The sequence below is a fragment of the Alternaria rosae genome, assembly GCF_020736505.1.
Source record: "Alternaria rosae strain MPI-PUGE-AT-0040 chromosome Unknown BKA58scaffold_1, whole genome shotgun sequence".
Classification (NCBI taxonomy): domain Eukaryota; kingdom Fungi; phylum Ascomycota; class Dothideomycetes; order Pleosporales; family Pleosporaceae; genus Alternaria; species Alternaria rosae.
Genome location: NW_025763570.1, coordinates 2007876 through 2033883, shown reverse-complemented (window position 1 = coordinate 2033883; position 26008 = coordinate 2007876). Strand labels below are relative to the sequence as shown.

General features: G+C 52.2%; 8 protein-coding genes across 8 annotated transcripts; 3 read left to right on the top strand and 5 right to left on the bottom strand.

Moving 5' to 3' along the window:
- Positions 1 to 94: 94 nt before the first annotated feature.
- Positions 95 to 2349, bottom strand: BKA58DRAFT_372636 (glycosyl hydrolase family 43 protein). The gene has a single exon (XM_046169149.1). The coding sequence runs from the start codon at positions 1854 to 1856 to the stop codon at positions 204 to 206; it is 1653 nt and encodes a 550-aa protein (XP_046030938.1). The 5' UTR covers positions 1857 to 2349; the 3' UTR covers positions 95 to 203.
- Positions 2350 to 3207: 858 nt separating this feature from the next.
- BKA58DRAFT_396389 (beta-lactamase/transpeptidase-like protein) lies at positions 3208 to 4509 on the top strand (the record flags this gene model as incomplete). Its single annotated transcript, XM_046171354.1, has 3 exons — positions 3208 to 3298; positions 3349 to 3645; positions 3680 to 4509. 3 exons carry the CDS (start codon positions 3208 to 3210, stop codon positions 4507 to 4509), a joined length of 1218 nt encoding a protein of 405 aa, XP_046030937.1.
- Positions 4510 to 4808: 299 nt separating this feature from the next.
- Positions 4809 to 6214, bottom strand: BKA58DRAFT_302586 (pyridoxal phosphate-dependent transferase; the record flags this gene model as incomplete). The annotated part of the gene is made up of 5 exons (XM_046166938.1): positions 4809 to 5315; positions 5387 to 5407; positions 5463 to 5872; positions 5921 to 6054; positions 6105 to 6214. 5 exons carry the CDS (start codon positions 6212 to 6214, stop codon positions 4809 to 4811), a joined length of 1182 nt encoding a protein of 393 aa, XP_046030936.1.
- A 2131-nt stretch (positions 6215 to 8345) lies between these two features.
- Positions 8346 to 10224, top strand: BKA58DRAFT_12392 (uncharacterized protein). The gene is made up of 2 exons (XM_046164221.1): positions 8346 to 8440; positions 8494 to 10224. Exons 1-2 carry the CDS (start codon positions 8407 to 8409, stop codon positions 10146 to 10148), a joined length of 1689 nt encoding a protein of 562 aa, XP_046030935.1. The 5' UTR covers positions 8346 to 8406; the 3' UTR covers positions 10149 to 10224.
- A 4-nt stretch (positions 10225 to 10228) lies between these two features.
- On the bottom strand, positions 10229 to 12491 carry BKA58DRAFT_328440 (glucose/galactose transporter). The gene is made up of 2 exons (XM_046168122.1): positions 11319 to 12491; positions 10229 to 11199 (listed from the first exon to the last, which is right to left on the bottom strand). Exons 1-2 carry the CDS (start codon positions 12208 to 12210, stop codon positions 10574 to 10576), a joined length of 1518 nt encoding a protein of 505 aa, XP_046030934.1. The 5' UTR covers positions 12211 to 12491; the 3' UTR covers positions 10229 to 10573.
- A 1855-nt stretch (positions 12492 to 14346) lies between these two features.
- Positions 14347 to 16534, bottom strand: BKA58DRAFT_12350 (uncharacterized protein). The gene is made up of 2 exons (XM_046164208.1): positions 15584 to 16534; positions 14347 to 15535 (listed from the first exon to the last, which is right to left on the bottom strand). The coding sequence occupies exons 1-2, from the start codon at positions 16407 to 16409 to the stop codon at positions 14520 to 14522; spliced, it is 1842 nt and encodes a 613-aa protein (XP_046030933.1). The 5' UTR covers positions 16410 to 16534; the 3' UTR covers positions 14347 to 14519.
- An 872-nt stretch (positions 16535 to 17406) lies between these two features.
- On the top strand, positions 17407 to 22407 carry BKA58DRAFT_407377 (Rho guanyl nucleotide exchange factor; the record flags this gene model as incomplete). The annotated part of the gene is made up of 2 exons (XM_046172026.1): positions 17407 to 21468; positions 21517 to 22407. The coding sequence occupies 2 exons, from the start codon at positions 17407 to 17409 to the stop codon at positions 22405 to 22407; spliced, it is 4953 nt and encodes a 1650-aa protein (XP_046030932.1).
- A 1487-nt stretch (positions 22408 to 23894) lies between these two features.
- BKA58DRAFT_446382 (uncharacterized protein) lies at positions 23895 to 25133 on the bottom strand (the record flags this gene model as incomplete). The annotated part of the gene is made up of 3 exons (XM_046174186.1): positions 23895 to 24623; positions 24666 to 25014; positions 25074 to 25133. The coding sequence occupies 3 exons, from the start codon at positions 25131 to 25133 to the stop codon at positions 24337 to 24339; spliced, it is 696 nt and encodes a 231-aa protein (XP_046030931.1). The 3' UTR covers positions 23895 to 24336.
- Positions 25134 to 26008: the final 875 nt, after the last annotated feature.

The window sequence follows — 26008 nt, the reverse complement described above, 5'->3', positions numbered from 1 at the left end:
TGGAGATACAGCAGCGGATGTTGCGGTGACGATATCAGCAGCTGCGTCTTATCTTCTTATCTCCGGTCCGTCACTTCACCGATTCATTCATTCTTAAGATTGCAGACGACGATGCAGCAGTGATGTTGTTTTTGTGGAGGTTTGTGAAGTAGGCTGGTTGTAATCTCGAAAGTGTCCCCTCGTCGTGATACTACAAATTGCGTTTACACTAACTTCAACTCAAAGTTCTTAACCAGGACCTCCCCACCCAGCTTGCTTGTCGCAAAGTTGAACACACCGAATCGGTATCCCGTGAAGAATTGCCAGGTATTTGCCATATTGTATGCAGGACCGAGCTGCACGAATTTGGTGCCATCAGTGCTGTACCAGAAGGTTGTTTGTCGCACCGCATTAGTGTTAGAGAAAGCTGGCGTGATATCCGACTGAACGCGGAACCATAGGTCAGTCGTGCCGGCAGCAAGACTAGGCCCCGTGGCAGCAACAGTACCGGTGGACTTCGTCGTTCGGTCTGCGTTCAATTCCAAGCCGTTGACCATTACCAACTTCGCCACAGAGCCTTCCTTATGTATACCAATGTATGCTCCGGTGTCACGGAAAAGTACAGCGCCAGCACGGTCGCCAGTGGCCATTTTGCTGATGTCGATCTTGAAGGTTCCCGATGACTTCGGGCCAAGGATACGGTGTGTCAGCGTATTGCGCGCCGCGTAGAGGTCGTTTGTAACAGAAGCAGTCTGTAACTTGATGCCACCAGCCCCGCCTACTAGGCTCCACTTGCTGGTATCAGGGTTGTGGTTCCATTCCCATTCCGCACTCAAAGCTGTTCCGGTAAACTTATCCAGGCCGGTGGGTGGGGGGACGGTCTTGGCGGTTGTGACTGGCATAGGATATGTCTTCCCCCACGCGCCATTCACCTTCACGACTTCCGGCCATCCATCCGCCGTCCACTTCAAAGGCGCAGCAACAGGGATACGTCCGCCAGGGTATGAGTCCATAAACGCAACATAATACCAGTTCCCATCTTTAGTGTCGACCACACCACCTTGGTGGCTATTGCCTGCGTTGGGCAGAGGTCCTGCGATGCTGTCGACAAGGACTCGCGCCTCGTATGGGCCCCAGGGACTCTTTGACTTCAACACCCACTCGTCATCGGCAGGCTTGGTAGCGAAGATGTAGTATGTGCCATTGATCTTGTACATGCGCGAACCTTCGAGGTATAGGCCATTTGGATCTTCGTAGACTTGTTGACTCCTGACTTCCGCTGTGCCGTCGGCGTTCAATTGGGCAACCTTGAGCTGGTACTTGTCGTACACGATGTACATGGTGTCATCATCGTCAATGAAAATTCCGTTATCGTAATAGCATTTGGGGAATGAGCCCGCAGCTTTCCAGTTCCAGCTCGATACTTCGCCATTGTTGGCGGCTGCATTGGTCCCGTCGGCAGTCCAGATGTACGACTTGCCGGTGGATTGAACACAACCAATCCAGATGAACTTGTCGGTCGACTTTCGGTATCTCAGTGAGCTGGCCCAGATGCCCTTGACGTAAGCGTGGCCTGCTGTGTTATCGAGATCGTACAGGGAGCCGAAGTTGAGTCGTGGTACGCTATGAGTTACTGGTGTCCAATTGACCAGGTCGTAAGACTTTAGGACCGGAGCTCCTGGCGAAAAGGCGAAAGTCGAGGAGGAGTAGTAGAAAACATCGCCTATCCGGAAGACGTCGAGGTCAGGATAGTCTTGCCACAAGACTGGATTGTTGAACGTTGTAGCCCGACTGGTAAGCTCGTTGCTGGTGAGTGGGCTTCCCACGGTCGACCGAGAGAATAAGCTGACGAGCGCAATAGCTGAAGAGAAGCGCATGGTGGCTGGCGTATGCAGTGAGCGTGATTGTAAATCGAGGGACGATGCCCCGGAGGATTTATACAAGCAATGGGCATTGCGCTATTTCGAGTGGCGCATGCCATATCTGGAGAACCTTGTCTACTGTAACATGTTCATCAATTGCCCCACATAGCCATCTCAAGAAGTGCGCTACCGCTCAAGACGCCGTATTTACATTGGAAACCCGGGGTAATCACCGCTCCAAGTATGGGGTCGTCGGACCGGCTTTGCAACGGCTCTTCCCCATTGGTGCAGTTCGGCTTGAGTTCTTCCGACTGGACAAAGGCTGGATGATCGACCTCGTCATTGCCGGTGGCTATCCATGGTGTTGTGAATTTTACCGAGCATGAAGATTTGAGAGAATGTCGTACACATAAGATGAGCTGCGAGGGGAGATGACATCAAGTGTGAGATAGAGGGTGCAGGGGTAGATGTCAAAGCAAGAGGGCCCGAGCGCCAACCGATTTTTGTCCGATCTCCCAGACATGTTCCTTTGATCCCAACACCAGCCTTGCTGCGGCGACAAACGTAGCGCAGACGTCTACCTGCTCAACCTGGTCCGGCTGTTGTGCTTCCGACAATGCGACCTCTCAAATTGACGTCAAAACTGTTCTTGTTCGTGAAATGACAGCTTTCCACACAGAGAGTTACCTTTTCCTAAAGCCGGCATAACTTTTCCCCGATCGTCTTAGCCCCGGATGTATGTCATCTTCACCCTACACTGTACTTGGATCGTCACACAGATGGACACGATCGGTGTGAGGAAAGAGCGAGGTCAAGATTGCTTGTCTACACATACCCGTGGACCGCTTACCCGAATTGGCAATTAGTACTTTCATGGATGCAGATGCGGGATGCACATGGCACATAGCGAGAGCAGGCAAGACTTTCTGCAACAAGAGGCAGACGACAGATGGGGGGACTTGATTGCCCCATTTTACACGTATTTTCTGGCGGCCAACCCCTCTTGCAAGTAATCGCGACAGTAGACCCGAGATGGCACAAAAACGGACACTACAGGCAAAGTTGGCTGGCTTCACGAGACCAATGGCTGCGATGCCTTTTCGCTGCACGGCGATCGGACATAAGCCTTCGCCCCCACCCTTCAAGTACATGAAGTATGCTAACGCTCATTGTAAATCATAGTTACCTTGTCTTATGGTTTGGAAAGCGGTATGAATGATGATTAGCGAAGGATAGCCTGATGGCAATTGTTTAAATACTTGTCGCCATCTTGTCAGGACAAAACGCCCACACAACAACATTCGAGCACTTTGAAGATTACTGTAGCAACCACTTTATCAAGATTGGATACTTCGACTTTCTCTAAATGGACGCGTTTGAAGAATACCTGAAGAAGGCGACTGCCAAAGGCTCGAACATCGTGCCTGGCGCGGTGATGGCTGTCGTCGATAAGGATGGTACTTTCCCCATGTTGTCTCTCAATGAATACATCTCACGCCTGCTGCAGGTAACTTCATGTACAAGAAGACCGCAGGTCACAATGGCGTCACTGAAGATGCGGAGCCTATGGACTTCGATCGAACCTTCTTCATTGCATCCTGCACAAAGCTCATCACCGCTATTGCTGCCCTGCAAAGCGTTGAACAAGGTCTGGTCACGCTAGACGAACCAGTCGATCAGTACCTACCAGAACTGGCTTCCCAGCCCATTGTCCAGATGGACGGCTCCGAGATCAAAGTGCGTCCAGCCACGAAGTTCATCACCCTGCGTCAGCTTTTCACGCATTCTAGTGGCACGACGTACGGTAAGTGTTTCTAGACAGACTGGACACGGCATAGACCGACTTCGCCAACTCGTAGACTGGGCTTCTCCAAGCCTTTATGCTTGGCGAGCCTCACGCGGCGAACTACCCGCTTTGATAACCGATGGCAATGTGGCTAAAAGGTATGCTTACCCACGGACCTCCGAAGCTGGAGAAGGCTGGCAATACAGTGGTGGTTTTGATTGGACTAGTTTGCTCATCACACGCTTGACCAACATGAGCTTCGAAGAATATGTTGAATTCAACATTGCAAAGCCTCTCGGTATAACCTCATTTACCTGGCATCTCAAGCGCAAGCCCGCAGTCGAAGAAAAGCTGATGCGCACGAGCACACGGCAAGACGACGGCAGTCTCAAAGACGGCCCCACACCTTTTTGGCCTGACGACCCTGTCGGAGAAGGTGGTGGAGCGGGCTTGTATGCCAATGTGTACGACTACACGCGCGTGCTTTCCGATCTTCTCAAACCCTCGCCTACCATCCTCTCCAAGACCATGGTCGACGCCATGTTCAGCCCGCAGTTCGCCGAAGACAGTCTCGCGGCCAAGGCACTCGTCGATAACGCTGAGCTCGCTTATACCTGCACGTTGGACGCCAGTATGGAAGGCGTCAAACCGAACTTCGGGCTGGGTAGCCTGTTGTTGATGGAAGATGTGGATCGAGAGAACTACTTCAAGCCAAAAGGTACATTGTGCTGGTCAGGACTTCCGAACCTACAGTGGAGTGTCAATCGTGAGAGGGGAATCGCGCTTTTCTTTGCCACGCAGGTGTCTCCTTGGGCAGATCGCAAGACGTTCGATCTTGTCGCAAGATTTGAGACGGCTGTTTGGCGAAACCTAAAAGCGTAGATTTGGGGGCAGTTTATCATTATTTTAACTGGAGATGTGATCCTTTTAGACCTCTTTCTCATCCCTTCCATTATTTAACGGGGGGATTCAGCCATCGTATATGTCGTGTGTATTGCGGGAGTCGTGAGTGGCTCGTCGTTTATGGTGATCCTTTTGGATTGCTTCCCTTCATCGTGGTACTTCTTAGTGGCTATTTGGAAGGGGCGTACCAAATTGTTCAACTAATACTTTGACTACTACGAGAGATTACAGTACATAACTCACTACTATATATCCCAACGTTGATGCCACAAATTCCTCTAAACCTGCGGAAGAACCTTCTTCAGCACCTCAACCAGTCCCTTGATCTCCTCCTCAGTATTATAGTGCACCATACTGACTCTCGTTACACCCTCCGGCTCCAGTTTCAGCAACTCGTCGCAAAGCCTCTTTGAGTAGAAATGGCCCCACCTGAACCCATAGTTACTAATCTTCTCCGCCTCAGCCACGATCGCCTTACTGCTCATACCCTTGACCGTGAAAGAGATTGTAGGTACCCTTTCCTTGCTATCGCTCGACGTAGATCCCAAGATCGTGACATCTGGTCGTGATTTCAGGTAGTCGAGCAGGATGGCTTGCAATTTCCCCTCATGCTCAGTGATGGCGGGAAAAGCGTCGGCGAGGTAGGCGGTGATCGTCGGGATGGACTGTACGCACTCGTAGTTTGAGCCTGCGAACCCGATCTTGTCTTCGAGGGTCTTAGTGGGGTTGAAGAAGTGAGACAAGGGTTTCATGTGCTGTTGGGCTGAGTTGCTTGCATAGAGGGCCTAAAGATGGGTGTATGAAGTCAGTATTCGTCTCAAATACAGCCCATACAAGGGGTTGTTTTTTAACGTACCGCAACGTGAGGGCCATAGACCTGTTTCTTCTTGTTAATACAGTAGTAGGAGGGAATATACTGGGTAGTGACAAACCTTGTACCAACTGAACGCGTAGAAGTCGACTCCGAACGCCTTCACATCAACTGCGCGATGTGGCGCATAGCTAACGCCATCCACGCAAAACAGCGCGCCAACCGAATGCACCGCCTCTGCAATAGACTTCACATCATGAATCGTTCCCAGAATGTTACTCACGTGCGTGCATGCTACGAACTTCACTTTGTCGCTCAACAGCGGCTTGAGGTTCTCGGCTGTGAGTTTGAGTCCATCCTCCTTTGAAGACGCCCACCACTTCACAGTCAAACCAAGACGCTCAGCCATGAAAAGCCAGGGCTTCGCGTTAGTCTCGTGCTCCATTTTTGAGAGGATGATTTCTGAGCCCGAAGGAAATTGCAGGGATGAGCCGAGGTTCATGAAGAGCTGGGTTGTTGAAGCACCGAGGACTAGTGATTGTTAGCAAAAGAGTGTGAGCGAATTGAGAGCTCCATTACCAATCTCATCGCGGCCAGCATTCATGTACTTTGCGGCTGCTTGGTAGCCCTCCTCGTACTTCGTGTTTGACTGAGTGCCAGTATGGTAGGAAGCGCCGAGCTGAACATTGGTCTTGGACAGGTATTGTACTATTCTGTATCATATCAGTTCTGATAGGTATTCGCAATCTGTGGATCAACTGACGAGTCAATCGCATCACCCAATGCCTGACTGCCGCCAGCGTTGTCAAGGAAGACCTGATCTTGCTGAAGTGCGGGGAAGCGCTCCCGAGCTTTTGAAATATCGAACGTCATAATGCCAATGTCGAGTTATCAAGAGTGATACGAGTTGAAGATACAGTATTGAAGATTTCAGGACTTTTGCTAAGATGTTGTATACCTATGATAGCCGCTGGCACGCCCTATGCAGATAGTGCGGGGCTTGGCTCAATTCAGCAGGTGCTAACATCAAACTGTGACGGCATTGCCTGCCCCACGTTGCGCCAGTAATCACAACGCGCATCCTCGAGGCTGCAAAGCAATGTCGTGAAATAGAGGAAATGAAGTACCCAAAAGGTGTCCATGAGACAGGCCGCCACGCGCTTGCAAGACCATGTTTTCCATAGGTGTCGACAAACCCAATAGCTCTCCCATGCTCGGTCCTACTCCAGGCCAATTGACCCTTAGATCTTATCAGATCGCAACCCGGTGATCTTTGGATGAGTGAAGCCTCAGCGAAAGTTGCTTCTCGCATAGTGATCCGCACCCTGACCTTCGAAATATCCCAAGAGACTAGCCAAAGCCGCTGTATCGATATCGCATGGTCTACCCATCTCGGACTCCCACTTCTCGTCAAACATGACGCCGTTCTCGTAGGCGTGTGCGAGCCATGGTCCACGAAAGTATTTCCCAATCGCTGGTCCTAGCCTTTTGGTCAGAATCGGAGTCGCGGGCAGGCCCTAGCCTATGTAGTTGTCGTTGTAGTAAATATCGAGGCGGTGCGTGGGTATGCGCTTGAGATAAGGCTGGTCTTGAATCACTCCACCGAGCGTGTTCTTGCCGAAGAAAGGCTCGCAGGACATTGACGTGAAGTAGTCGACATTTTTGTATCCGACCCAAACAAATCGTGGCAGATGCTCGTCTTCAGGAAAGAAAATGCTGCGGAAAAAGTTCGGACCAGGTCGGGGCTCGAGTTCCACGAAGGATTTGCAAAGCATCTTGTGCGTACTCCAGTCTTCTTTCTAACATGCAGTTGAACAATAGCGCGCGTTGCTGCAGGCGGCACAATGCTGTTCGGCGGGCTGTTTGCAGACGAAGCAGGCATGGAGAACAGTAGGCGGAGCTGGTGCCATATTTTCTGAGTAGGTGATCTTTGAGAAGGTGCAATGAAGAGCAGTGGGTGGTGTAGTAGAGATAAGAAGTGATTGAAGGAAAAGGCCATACGAAGGGGAGCCGTGTTCTACGTAGTTTAAACCAAAAAGACCTTTGAGGTGAGAGAGCCTCTCACATTGGTTTTCAATATTTCCCCCTCTTCTGTCCCGGCTGAGTCCCAATACTCTTCCAGGCATCCACTTTCGGTGATCACACTACCTTCCCCTTCCTCCAGGAACTTTTTCCGTAATCTGCGCAGCGATCTTCAACAGCTCTTCCGAAAGCACACCGTCTGTCTCAATATCCTTCTTGCCTGCTGCCGTAGAGAAGACGAAGCCAACAACAAACGACACGTTGCTCTTCTGTGCTTCCCACTGCTTCTCAGATTTGGCAGCAATAATAGGATTGAACTGTTCTTTCATCCTCCCCATCAACTCCCAGCAAAGGTGGTGCATAGCATCTCTCGTAACTCTGACCACAACTTACGCCATGCTGCCACGACATCGGTATCGTGCTTGTATTGCAGGTAAATACTTCGTAGGTTGTTGGTCGCCATTATAGATGTGCTACTGCAACTGCGTCTATTCCAGCCGAAATGAACTAGTACATAGGTACTTGTGTATGTAGCCAATCCTTTTCTACTGAGTAGAACTTCGGAGGAGACAAATTTGGGTGCGTCATCTTCGCTACCATAGATTATGAATGGGTAGAGACAGCTTTTTGGCGGTGCGCGAAGATATTGCTGGATCCTATCCTGCCACGCGTCGCATCGCGATCGCGACAAATCGCTTTCTAAGGCACGCATCGAAAAAAACAAGTCTCAGCCCTCGACATCTTGAGGAGCAGAATCTTATAAGCGCGAACAATTTCTCGCCCTATCCATTGCTAGCCGATGCAGACTGCTGTGTTGTTGAGATCTACCCCACTGGTAATCTGGTATTGGATGCCTCATTGATGGACCGCCAGAGGGAGGCCTGCCAAGCTGTGAAAAATACGCCTTACTTAATAGGGACTAGCTTGTCCAGCATCCAATGTTATGATCGCGGGCGTCGTGCGGCACGGCAAGCAGCATCGCGGTACCGCCTATTTCATCCTGTATTGCATGAAATTTGTGCATGTAGAGAGCAACTTGAACAATGGAAGAGCTGCCACCGCTTCAGACACCCAGAAGTAAGCGTGCCAGAAGATTCATCTTGCATACGTCATCATCTAATACTTCCCAGGCGACAGCACGAGCTCGCTGACTACTCTTCCCAACGAAATACTACTCGATGTCTTTTCGCATGTCGATTTGCACCGATCCATTCGTGTATTGGGCTACATTCCAGATGATCCCCCTCCAAGCTCTCCAGACGATTATCTCATTTCCGATTTTCGGGCTAATTCTCGCTCGCTGCTTAACATTGCGTTGACGTGTAAGAGGTTCACGGTTCTGGCTCGCGAAGTCCTGCTTTCTTCGCTCGTGCTTGAGGTCAGCTTCCCAGAAACATTGAAAGCGCTTTCCAACTCGGACATCTACGGCCTGATCTGGAGATTACAAGCACGACCGGAATGGAAACGACATATAAAGCAGCTGAGATTATGCTTACCATCGGAAGATCGCGGTATCATGAGTTTTAGTGGTCCGGGTCCAGTAGAGCCTCACGTAAACTATCTCGTGTACGAGAAGGCATGTGAGATTGTCGCTTCCCTCGACCTACCTGCTTGGTGGAAGACACAGAAAACTGCGAACCTTAAAGAAACATTCGCACATGCTTCAGCTTCCGTGCTCTTAGCCCTGCTACCAAATATTGCGACCTTATGCATATTCGACCCAGAGTCAAATCTCAATCTTGTTGAGACGGATTTTCAAGAGCCGCACCGCTTTAGCGGCAGGGAAAGATTTTCTCTAAGGCTACCGACCGCACATGTGCTATCCTATGTGAAGTACGAAAGCCCCTTACCGCCGTTATTGGGAGACTTGGGGCACTATCCCAACCTGCACACCCTCGATTTGAGCATCAGACTCCAAGGCCAGATACACTCGCAAATCCGCAGGGAATCCGAGCGCTACCTCAGCAGCCGACGCGCACAGCCAACCATCCGACATCTACGTCTAGACTTCGAGGTCAGAACCGTCGGCGTATGGAATACCACCTCGAGAGCATGTATGACAAACGTTCTCCGCGCTTTTCCCAATCTTCAAACACTAGAATACTATGCGGAATCATCGGATAGCAAGAATCCTTATTCAAGTGTCCGTGCCTTTCCTGCTTATCAGGCAAACATCCAATACTACCCGACTACATCATCTGCCTTTGAAGACAATGTTTACGCGGAAGAACAGCACTGGGATCGGACGATATACGATGCGCGAAGCGAAGTCACCGACTACCAGAATCTTGTGGACGGCATGGTACACTTGCGGCCAAATCTGCAAACCTTACAGCTACCAGGCGGCTTCTGGACACTACCAGGTGCGATGCGCAAACCACTGCCGCGATTCGACCAATTTGCGCAACTTAAGAAACTGGTCATTCCTCAAGCAGCACTCATATCAATCAAGCTTGACAACATGCGCTTTGACGCCGTCTTTGAAGGCGATTTCGAACTTTCACCGACGCAAGCTCTTCCGATCTCCTTGCAACACCTCAAAGTTTTTGATGTTGACCTGGCATTCTTGGAAAGCAGGTGGCTGCAAGATCTCTTTGACGCACAGAAAGCCATGAACCATTGGCCGTGGTTGCAGTGTGTGAAGATCCTAATGGGGCCTACGGTCACGGGGTTGTGTCTTGAGGAGTTGAAGGGTAGACGAAGCAATGCGGAGTTTTGGGAGTTGGTAGATGACGCGAATTTTGAAGTGATTGTCGGAAGGGATGAGGAAGGACCGGATGCGTGAGGCTCATGACTGTCATGTAGGAGGCAGGCATATGTTTACTTTAGCTTGTGGCTGTCTGAATAGAATTAAGTATACATCGCGCTACTTCGAATGAATAGTGAGGACGTTGAAAGAAATCAGCATATTCTTTACAAGAAGATAAGATGCACCTGTCAAACTCTCAACTTTCGGTGTAGGCAATTGAGGTCTCGCGTATGGCATATGACGAGCAGAAGATAAGTGGTAAAGTGGTAAAGTTTAGTGATTCTTATAAACAGATATGCAAGTCTATATATGCACAAAGAAGTCGTGGTATATACAAGACTCCGCCCGACCAAGCGAAGTCCGATCATCCCATCATAAACGCCGCGCTATCATCGTTCAAGCCTCATAGGTATCATCTAATCCAAAAGTAACCCCACCCAATAGTATCAAAGCACACACATTTAGACCTTGGTCTCAAACATGCGGGCCTCAACGTCCTTGCCAGCAAGCACAGAGTCGTTGTCAATAGCACCATCAGTGGTACCAACATGGCTCTCGCTGTAAGCATCGAGCTCGGCGCCCTTGACCATGTTGAGGTAGATGGGGTAAGACCAGGCAATCGCGAAGAAGATGAGCGGGATGCACATAGCCTTCCGGGTACCGATGCGGTCAGCAACATTGCCGAGAATGACGGGGCCAACGGCACCACCGCAGACGGAGGAAACGAGGAAAGAAGCACCGCGCTTGGTGTGGCGTCCGAGACCGCGGAGTGTAAGGGCGAAGATGATGGGGAAGATGCAGGACTCGAAGAACAGAACGATCATCAGCATGCTGAGACCTCCCCAGTTGGGACGGGTGGCGCTGCCAGTGTTGGTGCCGATCGCAGCGCTGATGAAGATCATGATCAAGGTCTGGAAGGCAAGGAGGACGTAACGGGGCTTGCCGCCGTAGTACATGAGTCCGGCGGCTGCGAAACGTCCGATGGCGAAAAGGGCTTGGGCGATGGCGTAGAAGTTGGCTCCCTCGTGGTGACCTTCGGTAACTGATAGATCAGGGCGTGCTTCCGCGAAGTAGTTAATGAAGTAGGCTAATTTCTATGTTAGAATAGGTCTATTGGAGTAGATATAGAGTGTGGTGAGGTTGTGGGATGGATAGGGGGTATTTTGAGGATGTTCGGAGAATTTTCGGAAAGATGATAAAACTTACCAGCAACACCAACTTGACCAGCGACGTAAGAGAACTGAGCGGCGGTACCCCAGAAGAGAGTGTACTGCTTACGGAGAGGCTTGTCGACGTAGCCGGTAGCAGCAGTGGTCATCTCGGCTTGGTCGGCCATGTCGGAGTCGGTAATCTCAGGAATAGGTGCGAAGTAGAAGACAACGGCGAGGATACCGACAAAGCCAGCAATACCAAGGTAGACCCATTGGACAGCCTCGAGAGACTTTCCGTCGGTACCAACGTTCTTGAAGATGACCTGAGCAGCGAGGACGGGAGCAACGACGGAGCCAACAGCCTGAACGGACTGAGACAACTCAAGACGGAACTCGGAGTACTTGGGAGGACCGCAAACAGCGATGTAAGGGTTGGCAGAAGTCTCGAGAGTAGACAGACCAGAACCAGCGAGGAACATGGCACCGCAGAAGCCACCGAAGCTTCGCTTGACAGCCGCAGGCCAGAACATGAGAGCACCGACGCAGTAGATGGAGAGACCGAGAATGAAGGTGTAACGGTAACCGAACTTGCGGAGGAACCATCCCGAGTATGTCAAAGGACCGATGAAGTAAGCACCGAAGTAGGCAGCCTGGAGACCAGACGACTCTCCACGAGTGATGTCAAGAGCGACCTGGAAGCGAGAGTTGAGGACATCGAGAAGACCGTAGGCGAATCCCCACATGAAGAAGAGGATCGTGACCAAAGTGACGGGAACGATGGATTGGCGGACCGTAAGAGCAGAAGCTCCAGTGACGACACGGTTGTCGACAGACTTGCGGCGAACCTGCTCGTCGACGACTTCAGCGACGGAAGGGCGGCGAGCTTGCTGCTCGTGGACTTGGTCCAGAGTAGGCTCTTGCGAGCCGTTGTTTCCAAAGAAACCCATGGTGATGGTAGGGTAAAGATGAAGATTGGGAACGAAGGTAGATAGAGCCCAAGGATCAACAGATTATATGTCTGTAGAGGCAAATCCCAGATAGTGAGAGACGAAGAGCGAGATGCTGATGCTGTTTCAGTGGAGGGATACTGGGCACACTATATATCCGCTCTCCACGTCTCGCGTCTCCAGATACCCATCTCCATGGTATAGGTCGCGACATGGGGCTGGTGCCATCCAGACTGCAATAGCAGTCGGTAGCCCATTCGGTAGTCCCATGCTGGCGTTGGTTGAGCGCGGCGCATAAGCCGGGGTGTTGGGGTAGATTCTACTGCTAACGCATCGCCCCGTACGCTACACCCCAGTATCCGCAAATTTTCATCGGAGCGCTGCCGTGATGGGCTGGCTCTTCCTCGGCGACTCAGTAGCCTGCATATTCTCCCCGAGAGTATAGCCGGCAAACATCGGATGGTGCATGTTTGTGTCCAATCACCTCGTGCATGAGCACGCACTAACAGCAACGCATGGACGTTCTTCTCCGAACGGTCCCACTTAGTCGTTGAGCCTCATGAGACAAATGCCTCGCAGATGGGGCTCAATAGCATCTCCGCGTTGCCAACCCCATGGAGAGACTGTAGCGCTGAAAAAAACTGGAATGCACACAACAGTGGAGTCCTCAACCCGCAAAATGCTGGCTTAGCGAGCTGCTCCAGCGCCTTCTAGAGGGGCGCATCATCTGCACCCCGCTGTTGATCTCAGCGATCTGCTCTGGTGCGATGTCGTCAGGGTCCTTCGGTGCAGAACCTCTAGAAGGCGTTTTTTACAAGCAACGGCAAGCGAGGCTTGTAGGGCCAGCGAGTGAACGACAAGCGATCCAGGAAAGATTCTGGGCGCCACCAAGCCTTCTTTGGGGAATTCGTGATCTTGTCTAGCGTTGGTGCGCACCGTCTCTTGGACGCGCAGCCAGTAGCCTCTGGGCCCCCTTGGCATGTTTTAGGCACAATGACATGAGGCCTTGTTGAGGCTCCGACCGCTGGCCAGGGTGGTCTCGCATGGCCTGAAGCTTGGGGTCTGTGACCTGTTTGCCGCGATGCTGCATGTCGTGCTGTCCTATGGCTGCGCTGCGATATCGCGATATTCGACTGAAGCATTTGGAAAAGCGCTCAACATTTGTGATATTGGCTTAGTATGTGGCAGCTATGCCTATTTGCTTGGTGGCTTTGCAGGTGAAAAGGTCTTCACATCGAGCTGAGAGTATCAACAGTGGCTTGCGATGTGCTCAATCAGTGTGGATGGAGGTCTTCATCTCTTCGTCAGAAGGCGTAGATCTTCCATTTGCGATACGCATCCGCTATACGCGACAGCCACGACCTTCGCTCTATATGGTCATCCAGTATGACGCCTGCGATCCAAAGGATCATCTCTTTCGCAGCCATCTGCCTCGATATCTCCATCTTCTGCTAGCAACTCTGCCGCATCTGAACCAGGTTCATTATCTTTCTCTCCGCGGGCACCGTACCCAACCTGCAAGGGTGCCTGCACCACTGGGTTGGAAGCTGGGGTCGACATCTCAACGAGAGCTTCTAGTGCGCTTCTAGCGTGCTTCTCCGCATGCTCTTTCTGCTGCAGCACGCGCATGTAAGCTTCAAAATGACGTGTCTAATGTCAGCGCCACTCCGCAAGTACCGTGTAATTGGTCACGCGATGTGCTGGCGGGAGGTTTGTCGGGAGATCAAAGGCTAGGCGTCGGAGGTGTCTCACGTGAACACTTCTGGGCGCCACGCCTGGATCACGAAAGTGTCGGTTTTAGCCGTTCTGCTAACGAAGATGGGGTGTAGTGACGGGAACCATGCACTGAGGTACGCTGGTAGAGGAATATGTCGCCGCAGGTAGCTGACTAGTGGGTGCCGCTTTGTGCTTCGTCTCGCGGTTGTTGTGATATCGTCAATGCGTCTGGGGTGCCCATGGAGCATGGCTGGAGCGTAGGCGATGCCGAAATCACTCGAGTCGTGCGCGCAAAGTGCCGGGCATCCGTTTGTTGAAAGCGAAAGCGGAGGTGGAAACAAGCCATTGCCTGTGTTTTGCCCCTCTGAGAACTAGTCTTTCACGCAGTCTTGTGCATGGTGGGATGATGAGTCTATGCAAGGGTCAATACTTTGGAGTATGATCAGCGAAGGCGCTTATTACCTTTACGCGTCCATTTCGTTATCTACGCGACACGTTTGAACTCTGAAAGGTGGAGCGTTGCCCATAGAGAGATGGACAGAGAGCAAGCGCAGCGGCATAGATCAGGCCTCGATGTTTACTCATGAAACTCACTACCCACCCTTGACAATGTACTCCTCCCCCAACGTAAATCCTCCAAGTACGTCTTTCAGCCCCTCATCATACACAGGCTGTACATCTCTTCCTTCCTCGTCCAGATTACCTAGATAGTTCGTAATATCCCTCCCATCAAACTCTCTTACCTCAAACCCATTTCCCAGAAACGCCCACATATTTCCTTCCCTGTACTCAATCTCAAAGTCTTCATAACGTGGCGATTCCATGATCTTGAGAAAGTGGAGGCGCGAGCCCGGCCACATGGTTGCTTGACCATCCGTCTTTCCTTGCTTGAACCAAGAGCGGCAAGGCGAAGTCCACGCCGTGCGCTGCAGAAAGAGATCGGCGTGTTGGCGAAATTGCATACAAGGAGCAAGTTTGGGCGTAAGAGACTTGATGTTCTCAACTTGGCATTTTGTGATGGCGGAGAAGATGTAGCGGGTCCATACCTCGATCAACGGCATGAAAGAGCCGTGACCTAGAGGACCGTACGGACCACAAAAAGAGAACGTGTTCGGGAAGTTGGGAATGCCAACGCTGAGATAGGATGTCACGCCTTTCTCTGAACCCCATACGTCGCGCAGATCACGCCCATGGGCTTTGAAGGGGAAACGCGGCAGCCAGGAGGTGTCGAAGCCGGTTGCGCAGATTATCACGTCCACTTGGTGGTGGTTGCCTTCTTTGTCTGTGAAACCTGTGGCTGTTATGGAGCCAATGGGGTCGGTAAAGACAGTGGTATTGGGTGCAACGAGAGCTTCGAGATAACCTGGTGCTGGCGTTGGACGGCGGCATCCGGGATTGAAGTTCTTGGGTATCATCTTCTCGATGAGACGAGAGTCATGGTTGAGTTTGTTGCGCATCTCAGTGTCTGCGTACTCGCGTGCAAGACGAGCTTCTTCGCTACCTTTGATGATGAACTTGAAGCGCTGGTTGAGTTCGTTTTCGATCTGTTTGCGGTACTCCAGGTATTTCCGGGGATTTTCTTCGAGGTATTTGAGCTGTTCCTCGCTATCTGCAAGACGTCAGTCATTTTGATCATTGTTTAGGAAGTAGCACGTACATCGGAAGTTTGCGCCGTTCTTTCCAGCCCAGGTCTGTGCGAAGCCCGCGGTGATCCATATCGGACTTCGTATCCAGTGATACAGATGCTGGACTTTCTGTTGTATGGACGCAACAATCTGTACACCTGAGCTACCAGCTCCGATGACGGCTACACGTTTGTTGGAAAGATCGTAGCCTTCTTCGTAATTCGCAGAATGCATTAACTTGCCCTTGAAGTCTTGCAGACCTGAGATCTCTGGCCACTTCCACTTGTTCAAGACACCTCCGGCGTTGACAAAGAACTCGGCACTGTCTTCAAACACGACGTCCTTCTCCAGATCACGGACGCGAAATCGCCATAGACTAGCCGCATCGTCCCACTCAACATGCTCTAATTGGTGTCGCAGCCTAATGTACTTGGCGATGAAGTCATTTTCGCGTTCGATGGATTTCAAGTACTCCCAAATCTCCGGCGAATACGAGTAGTAATGCGACCAAAGTTTGATTTTCCAAGAGAACTGATAATTGACCGAAGGGATGTCGCAGGCGCAGCCAGGGTATCGATTTTCCAACCAAGTGCCGCCAACATCGTGGTTCTTCTCGTAGCACACTATTTCCAGGTTCTCCATCTCTTCTTCAGCCTTTTTGAGAAAGTTCAGCGTCGATGCACCGGCACCCATGAGAATGACCTTGACCTTTCTCTTGGTTCCCATGGGCTGCTCGTTGATTCGGTAGCCATGTTGGTCAGTCTCTGGTGGCAGCTGGTCGCGGACCTTTACGTTGTCGTCAGCCGCAGTACCAGCAGCTGCGTAAAGTGAACCCGGCGGGTCTGACTGTATGCCCATTCTGATTTGTTATTAGCTTTATAACTTGTGACAATTGAGCTTGTTAGCAGCGCATTCAAGAATAACCCGAGTCAAACAGTAAGAGCGCCATGTCATATAGCTGCACCATAGCCAGACCTCGGAAATAGCAGCGTGAGAGCGGAGATGGTGACAACATCGCCAGCAGCACTGCGGGGTAAGATCAAGCACACAATACCTTACACAAGCTCCGTATGAGTTTCAACATGTGAAAGCCTATCCAAGTTTGCGGTTAGAATGGCTGGTATGTGACATCTTGGAGTATGGTGCGCTCCGGTGACACGGCCATGGGGCTCTTTGAAGATGGCTGCACGCCCAAAGAAACAGCGCCACCGCTGTGCGCATGCGACAATGTAGTTGGCTGCAAGCACACAATGACTGATGTTAGTCGTGTTTTACTACAAGTTCGCGAATACGGGGGCAATAAAGGGTGCAGTGTGCGGAACAATGGTATGTGATGGGTGATCAGGCACACGGTAGGGCTCCGCTCCCGGTCGTTCTTGGCTGATTGTTAGACTGTAATGACAGCAACGCCGCAAACAAGCCATAGCCGTCTTCCCACCACCCTAATTCCTGCATCGCCATTGCGGATTACTGCATCTCTCGTCGAATCTTGCAGTTCCATAGCAGCGTCACCCAGCGGCCCGCCCACGCCGCTACAGCCACGCAAAACACGCTTAACGATTCGCTCGACAGCTGCCACCTACGCACAGGCAGGGCTGCTACCCGTCCCTCATTCCTGACCACTGGGATAGATATCATCGCTGGCGCATGCGAGCGCGCGACATTGTACGAGTCGCCCAGCCGCCTTCCGTCCCTCCCATCTCTGCGCTCGCTAGGTTGCTGGACTCCTAAGCTCAGCTCAGCGGCCCTGGTCATGGTGCCCGCGCAACTTGGTCAGATAGCCTCGTGAATGACGCTTCCCACCGCACCCACACCCATCGCGCCTTCCTAGCCATCTTCGCGCCTTCCTGTCGCCATGTCGCACTACGGAAACGGCCAGAACTACTACAACCCCAACATCCCTCACTCAAATGTGGGCGCGCCCGGCCAATATCAGGACCCCTACAATCGCCGCACGCCAAGCGCTGACAACGGCGATGCCACCAACGGAGCGCCCACGGGCTATGGGCACCTCCAGCAGCTCGACCGGCGCAACAGCATAGCCGCCCGCCAGAACGACGAGCTCTTCATCGGCGCAAACAGCTCGCCGCAGCCACCTCAGGGTCCAATGTCCCCCACCGCGGGCGGGTTCAATGGTGGCTATGGCTACCAGCGAGCGCAGCAGGCGTACAACCCCCAGAACTACAACACGCAGCCCATAGCTCTGCCCAATCCCCAGCACTACGGTGGTGTAAGCAATAGGACGTTTGCGCCGCCCGTCTCCGTGTCGGCTTCACACCAGCCGTACAACCCAGCTGCCTACGCCGACAGCAACATCGCGCCCACCAACGCCCTGAGCCAACCCTATGGCTTCTCGCCCACGTCCCCGACCGCCTCATACCACTCGCCCTCGGTATACCAGAATCAGGGATTCGGAAGAGCTCCCTCTGTCCAGAGTCGTGGATCAGCTTATGCAGCATCGGCGGCGCCACTACTCCCTGCTCCTCCAGGGAGCGCGCAATCTGCGAGTGACGACTGGGGCACCTACCCGAACCGACGACCCTCGAACGCGTCCTCGGGCTACTATTCCTCGAGCGCCTCGCATGCTCCACTCCCGTCTCCTCCGGGATACGATACTGGCTACGGCTCCCAGCGCGGCGACAGGTATGCCTCCATGTCTGGCAACGCCCTTCCACCCACACCGGAGGTCCCTACACATGGCTCCCCGCAACGAACCAACACGGTATCATCGCGACCGCTACCCCCGCCACCACCCCACGAGTCCGACAGCGACGAATATTTCGCGCCGCAGCAGAACGGGTATCAAGATGAACTATTCAACGACGTTATGAATATGACAGCTGGCGGCGCCCAGGTACAACAGCCAAACGGCCAATACTACAGCGAGTCTGCAGGAAGAAACGGCACGAATGGCGCAGTTGCTGGGCGCGACACCTACCTTAGTGACGAGAGCGACGTAGAGGCAGCTGCTGGTCTAGCTGCACTCCAGATGGCTGAGGAACAAGAAAGAGAAGACGAAGCTCGTAGAGCTAGTGGTGGCACCGGGCTCTTCAGCAACTACACGTCGGTACATTCCCCGCAGATGCCTGCTGAGCAAATGCGACAGGAAAGTGCTAGCGATAGTGACTACGTGGGTATGGACGTGGGTACCTATGGCGGCGGATTTGCGCCATCTTTCAATTACGGCGGAGACCCAAGCCAACTGGCAGCGGGTGGAAGTCATACAGCATCCACCTCAGGCTCTCAGCGACGATCCGACCCTATACACGACGACTACGACCCGATCCATCCATTCCCGTCCTTCTCGAGCAACGCGCGTGTCGACACGTTTGGCACCGGTGGTCTGGAAGAGCCTAGCGCACGGCGGCGGAGCTACGACGAGGGCGATGAGGTCACACTAATGGATAGCGCATCTGCCATGTCCGGTTCGACACTCAATGGCCCTTCAGCAGTAATGCCGGGCGAGCCACCGGATATGTTCTATCACCCGGGCATTTCAAACCGGCCATTACCTCCACCTCCAGTGAACACTGGCAGCCGGCGAATCAATCACCAAAGCAACAGCTCCACCGGATCTGGATCCTACGAATACTGGCGTAACGCTCCGGCTGCGCAGCGTTCATACCCGGTGGATGCAAACGCTATGCACATGATCTCTCCCACCGGGGCCCCTGTGCCTCGCTCAACCTCTCTACTCCAGCACAGCAATGCCAGAGATGCCATTCCCTTGCCCCGATCCAAGACAGACGCTGAACAGGGCCACAGGCCTCGACCTCCTCCCGGCAACCGGAACACCTTCTATGGTGGTGCCATGGATAGCGACGGCAATACCCTCACCCCTGGCAGTGCAGAGGCCGTCGCTATTGACTTACCCACGATTCCAGCTGGCAAGCGCTTCAATCCTGCAAAGCTTTCTAGCATCGACTTCAAGAAATGCACTGAGCCTTGGGCACTTAGCTCCATCATTTCCTGGCTGAAGAGCATGACTGAAGGCGAGAATGACCTTAAGGAGAGCCCGATCCAAGAAGGTCTTATCGCGCTATTCACCCACAAAGTTCCTACTATGAACATTGCGGATGCCGAGACACTTAGTAGTCGGGTAGTGGCTGAGATGTACAAAGCAGGGACACTTGTGCATGAGGAAGAGTGGCTGAGGTTCTCGACTGCGAGTATGACTGGTGTAATCTTCCAGCTTACGGGCGCTGGATGCTATGCTCCCATGTTGCATACACATGCAAGCCCGGGTCGCTGCTACTCACATCATTGTCAACGCACACTCAAGAAGATCGACTTGCATGCCCCATCCGCCGCACCCCGATCAGAAGACTGGGCCACCTTCTATAAACTGAAGAAAGAAGACATCGAAGGAGCAAACAAGAAGGAGATTGAACGTCAAAACATTCTGCACGAGATCGTCCAGGGAGAAGACAAGTACATGAACCGACTTGACGTATTACGGCATCTCTACCGCGACCGACTTCAATCAGCCCAGCCTCCAGTCATACCTCCTAAGAAGGTCGACAGATTCATCCGCGACGTGTTCAGCAAGGTAGACGCAGTACGGAAAGCGAACGAAGACCATCTCCTTCCACAGATAAAGTATAGGCAGCAAGAGCAAGGTCCGTGGATTGTAGGCTTCAGTGATATTTTCCGTGAATGGATCCGAAAAGCGAAGCAGGCCTACATCGAGTACGCCGCGGCTTTCCCGTATGCATCCTTCCTTGTTCGACAGGAAGCTGACCGAAACATACTGTTCCGCACCTTCCTGGACGATGCTCAAAAGCACAAGCTGTCGGAAAAGCTTGGTTGGGATACCTATCTCAAGGGCCCTATCGACAGACTGCAACGTTATGGTCTTCTCATAGACACGGTGATCAAGTACTCAACTGTGGACAACGAGGAGAAGCGAAATCTCCAGGTTGCGAAAGAAGAGATCAAAGCTGTGACATTGGAGTGCGACAGCCGTGTCGCTGAAATGGGTCGGAAAGTGAGTCTCACCGACTTGCAAGCCAAGCTTATCCTGCGGCCGGGTATGCAGCGAGTGGAGCTCAACCTGGATCACCTGGGCAGAGAACTCATCTTCCGAGGCGACTTGCAAAGGATGGGAGGCAGTCGTTTCAACTGGCTCGAAACCCACGCATTGCTCTTCGATCATTACCTTGTACTTGCCAAGGCAGTCTCTTTCCGAGAAGCAGACGGCGTTACCAAGTCTGAGAAGTATGATGTGTCAAGATTGCCAATTCCCATGGATCTTCTTGTTCTCGAGAGCGAAGACGACGACCCCGTTGTGCGCTCGACCATGAAGGGTATCTCTACCGTCACTACCGTTTCTGGTCGAGTCGGTTCTGGGGCCGCTACAAGATTGAACAATAGCCCTGTACCTGGCGGTCTATCACACACAAGCACCTCAAACTCGCTCGGGTCGACTAACACGAGCAATTCCGGCAAGACTATGGTCAACACCACCTCGAATGATGCTTCGAAGGATGAGAAGATTTTGTACCCCTTCCGCGTAAAGCACTTGGGCAAGGAGACCTACACGCTATATGCGCCATCAGCAACAAATCGTGCGGAGTGGTGCGACAAGCTCATCATTGCGAAGACGCGACACGCCGCGGCTCTCTTTGCTCAAAATGCCGAACCATTCAAGCTAAGAGTTATGGCTGACGCAGCTTTCGCATATGATAGCGCGATGCCTTCGCAAAAGGCTATCACGATCAAGGGGACGCCATTGGACCGCGCAGTCGACGAAGTGGAGAAGCTCTTCGTCAATGTTGGGCGGCCTGTCCCTATCTGCCGCGCACGGGTCAACTGTGCGACGGCCTTCAGCCAGCCCTACGGTAAGCACATGGTAGCTGTCGGTACAGACATCGGAGTTTACGTTTCGGAGTTTGATAATCCTAGAGGCTGGTCTAAGGTATGCAATGAGTCCATACTCGTGTGATAACGGCGCTAACAGTCGCAGGCAATCCAAGTACCACGTGTGACGCAAATTGCCGTTCTCGAACAGTTCAGCTTGATGCTGCTCATCTCCGACAAGGCACTGATTGCGTACCATCTCGATGCCGTATGCCCAGTCAGTGGCGTAGCCCCTTCGAACGACTCAACACGACGAGCACCTCAAAAGCTATCGGGTGCACGCGACATTGGCTTCTTCGCCACTGGCGTAATGAAAGACAGAACGCTAGTGTTCTACAAGAAGCGCGATGGTATCTCATCCACCTTCAAGGTGCTTGAGCCTGTCTACCAAAAATCATCGGAGAAGAAGTCCAGGATATGGAAGTCTGGCCGCACAGAATTCTTCCGCGAATACGATGAGTTTTACATCCCCGCAGAGTGCTACACGATCAATCTCTTCCACTCATCGCTGGCAATCTCCACTGCAAAGGGCTTTGAAGTACTCACCCTCGACAAGAAGCAACCATGGTCCGTACCGGATCTAAAGCAATCACATGTCGCCACGATCGCTTCACGTCTACAAAACCAGGACCCATTAGGCATGTTCCGCCTCTCGGACCAAGAGTTCCTGCTCTGCTACGAAGAGTGCGCCGTATACATCAACAAGAACGGCGACATCTCGCGGTCCGTCATCATGGAATTTGTCGGCAAAGCCAAGTCTGCCGCTATGTACGGCCCTTACGTTCTCTTGTTCGACCCCGACTTTGTCGAAATCAGAAATGCGCAGAACGGCCGTCTGCGGCAAGTCATTGCTGGACGCGATGTCAAGTGCCTCGACGACGGGCTCAGCGGAGGTTCAAGCCATAACAGGACAGTCAAGCTGAGCTTACAACATCCGCAACATGAGAGAAGTCAGGTGGTTGTTGAGCTCGTACTCAATGAGGGACAAAAGGAGTAAAGCAGGTATATATGGATGGACATTTGGATGGCGTGCTGTGCAATACCATCTTCCCGACCATACTACGCTACATCTGTAGCGAGCGGGCGGAGTTATGGAGTCAGGACCCCGGGGCTGGGTACATCCACCGCGGAAATACCCGTTGCGACAAAGCTGGTGCGATTGGCGCACTTTCTTGCATATCATTAGGCTTTTGTTCTTTTTTTGCGTCAGGATACCTGCTCCGCTTTTGCTTGGTGTTTTGGTTTCTCAGGCGGCTAGTCGTGCACGTGCTGCTTGGTGTTGGTGTTTATGTTCGAAATAACGGTCGAACTTATGTAGTTGAAATGTGGTAATCAATCAAACTCCACAAGCCACCTGTGTTTAGGCGTGTTTGAGATCACTCTTTTCGTGTTCAGCGCTCATATAAACGTGTCAGAGTTTTCTATCTTGAGTCTGTTTAATCCTTCCGACCTCAAGGTTAGCTTGATTGGCTGAAATGAGCTAATGTGGAAGAAAATACGTACAATGCATATACGCCATGACACGGAACATGAGCGCGCCCGAAGAACAAGCCGTCTTTTTCTTTCCCAGCAGCACAACGAGCGACAGGAAGTAACCCTCTCATGACCACAATGAGTATGCCTCCGCAGCCTCAGACACGGATCCAATTTCTCTGCCGCTGGTCCCATCCCGGGGTGGGTATTTCGAAGTGATCACCAGGAACGGCACCTTTGCAGCGCATCCTCAGCCCCATCCACCACACTTCAAACACGTCACCCTAAGTTGCGCCTGGTCAGGTCGTTCTGACGACAACTTGCACGACATCCCAATAGCGAATATCGTAATATTGGCAGCGCCGCGAGATCTCCGCCCACCAACCCTCAAACACCGTGTCGAGATTCTCGCGTGTCTTGTCCATGGCTACATCGAACTCGACATTCTTGCCCCTTCGCATCTTTTGTCGGAGCCTAAAGAGGTGGGGCGTTCGAAGTCAGTATGTGTCTCGCATGCATCATGTACATCCGGGGCTTACCTCTTCTAGAGGAAATCAGCCCGCTGTAGACAGATCTTAATGACGTCCAGGTGGTCCAGAGAAAGGGCGATTATGACCCAGGAGAGCATTTCGTGGTACATGGGTCTGCCTTTGTCCACGATGAGGTCTTTGGCTTTGTTGATGGCTGGATAATGCTTGCCGGCGTCGAAGAGGTCTGCGATTTCGTTGTAGCGCGCTGTATAGGCGGGGTTGGTGAGGCTTGGTTTACCCATAGCGATGGAGGTGGATATCGATGTTTGTTGTAATGTTGAGATGCGGAAAGGTAAGAGGAGATGGCGGTAATAACCCGTAGCTGTTAGTGCTATCATAAACAGATATCCGTTTATTTACAGCATAACGCAATTTTATAGCTCATTGAGGAAAGAAGTACACGTGTGCGCTTCTGCTTTCCCCTAGAAGTTACGTTTGGTTAGGATGTTGCAATTTTCAGCTTTTGTATTAATATGGATTGCAGTAGATCCGTCTAGTCCGGTTTTTCTCACACATGCTCGATGCTCGCTACAATACAGCCTTCGATGGAACTGCCAGGCTTGTCTCAAACCTCTGCTGGAAGTGCGGATACAAACAGCGACAGGCGGGCGTGGTGCAGGAGTTTCAGTGGCTGGTAGCATTGTTATTGCCTTGATAGTATGGCTTGTCATTCGTGGGAGAAGATAAGCAGCTCAAAAAAGCGATGCGCCCGTGATACCTCCAGCGCATTCCGACAAGTCCAACGAAAAGAAGGACTATTACCAACACTACAGTCGCGAGAATACGCATGAGCTAGCAGGCGACGATCTGGCTGCAGTGGGTAGTCAAGGAAGCAATCCGATGTCTGAGAAGGATTCAGTACGATCAGCTTCGGAGCATGGTGCACTACGTCCTGTGTCCGAACTCAGTTCGGATCAAACGAATCACGCTCGTTCGCCGGCCAACAACGCGGTGCCAACGAGTCGACAAGCCTGCCGGATGTGAAAGAGGATGAGGAAATGGCTTCGACTTCGCAGTCTGGCTTGCTCAACCGTATCCGCACCGCGAGGGCTTCGAAGAAACATCCATGGTTCAGCTCTGTGTAGTAACATGCTTAACATCCATAAGAGTGTGTTGTGAGCGATGATAAGCTTCATGGTTTCCGTTTGGTAGCTCCACGTTGTAAGTGTACGAACGGCGTCCTTGGAAACTACCTTGCATCTCTTCTCACCTGGCCGGTATCGTTCTTTTCATAGCCCTCAAGCTTCCCTACATCTCTTCTCTTTCGTAAAGCGCGGGAGAATGGCAGGCATTGTTACTATTACGGATACTGTCCTCATCACCGTTATTGCGCCGATGCCACCACCTTGGCGTCTTCCAAACACAGAACAGCGCACATCAACGACGAAATCCAGTACATTTTGCTCCAGTGATCCCGATGTACCAGAAACACCAGAAACGTCCAATTCGGAAATAGCATTATACATTACAGCCGCCGTAGGGACTGTGTTTGCTGTCTTGATGTTCGCGTCGTTGATGGCATACCTGAGGAGATGGAAGATGAATGGAAGGAGACTAGGATACGAGAACTGAGTTGCAGGCGCGAGATGCCGGAAGCGAAACTGGCTTGATCGTATGTCATAATTGAACGAAGAAGATCCGAGCGCATGACCACACTTACCGTGCCACTGCTACATAGCAGAAGCTTGCGCAAAGGTACTGAGGTCCAAGGCTGAAACATGTACTGCCTGACCAAAAGTGCAAGTCTCTTTGCACGATCGAATGCGCGGCGTTCTCAGCAGTTTGCGAAGTTACATGTCTGCCTTTGCAAGGCACCCCAGCAGCTTTCCATATATTTCGCGCATCACGACTAATCCGATGCTGGCAACAATACCAAGTGCTTGGATATGGCCTAAGGTCGCCGGCAAACATGGAGGGCGGCGGATTATTCGGCCAGAGCGGTCCAACGAATCCTTTGGGTGTTGGCCAAGTAGATAACGAGCATCGAGTGGCCCTCGCGATCGCCAATGCAGGCGTTGGGTCATCATCTTGGGGTCTTCCAGAAACACGGTGCTTAGCGCCAGGGTTTTCCAGGTCTGATAATGGCTGCATCCGCTAACAGAACTAGAGAGCCCGGGATGGCCATTTCGTTAGTGATTATATCGCACAACAGCAGAACTGGGTGCTCCGGTTTTGATAGTGGTTATCGCTATGGGGATGTCGATCGGTCCGAAGCGTATCGGATGTGGATAGTGGTTTAGTATTTTCGTTCTTGGTGTGGAGCAGCGGAGCACGCGATATGTAATGCGAATTAAACGCGGATGTCGTAAGAACGGCAATCAGCAGTAGGCCTTTGTGCGGCGATGATGATGGCCTAGCTGTGTCGGGGAAGGGACAGCACCGTCAGGCGCGTCAACTCCTGCCACCCGAACGAGGTGCCGGCCCGTGCACGCGCCGCCTAATGCGGGGGCAAAACCGCCGCGGCTGAACAGGTCCTCACGCAGCAATCAACTCAGCTGCCTCGTGGTGCGACTCTCGCAATACAGCCTTGTACAAGACGCATCTTCGTCAGGCAGACGCCTCGGCCTAAATAACAAGGCGGAATCCCGTCATGAA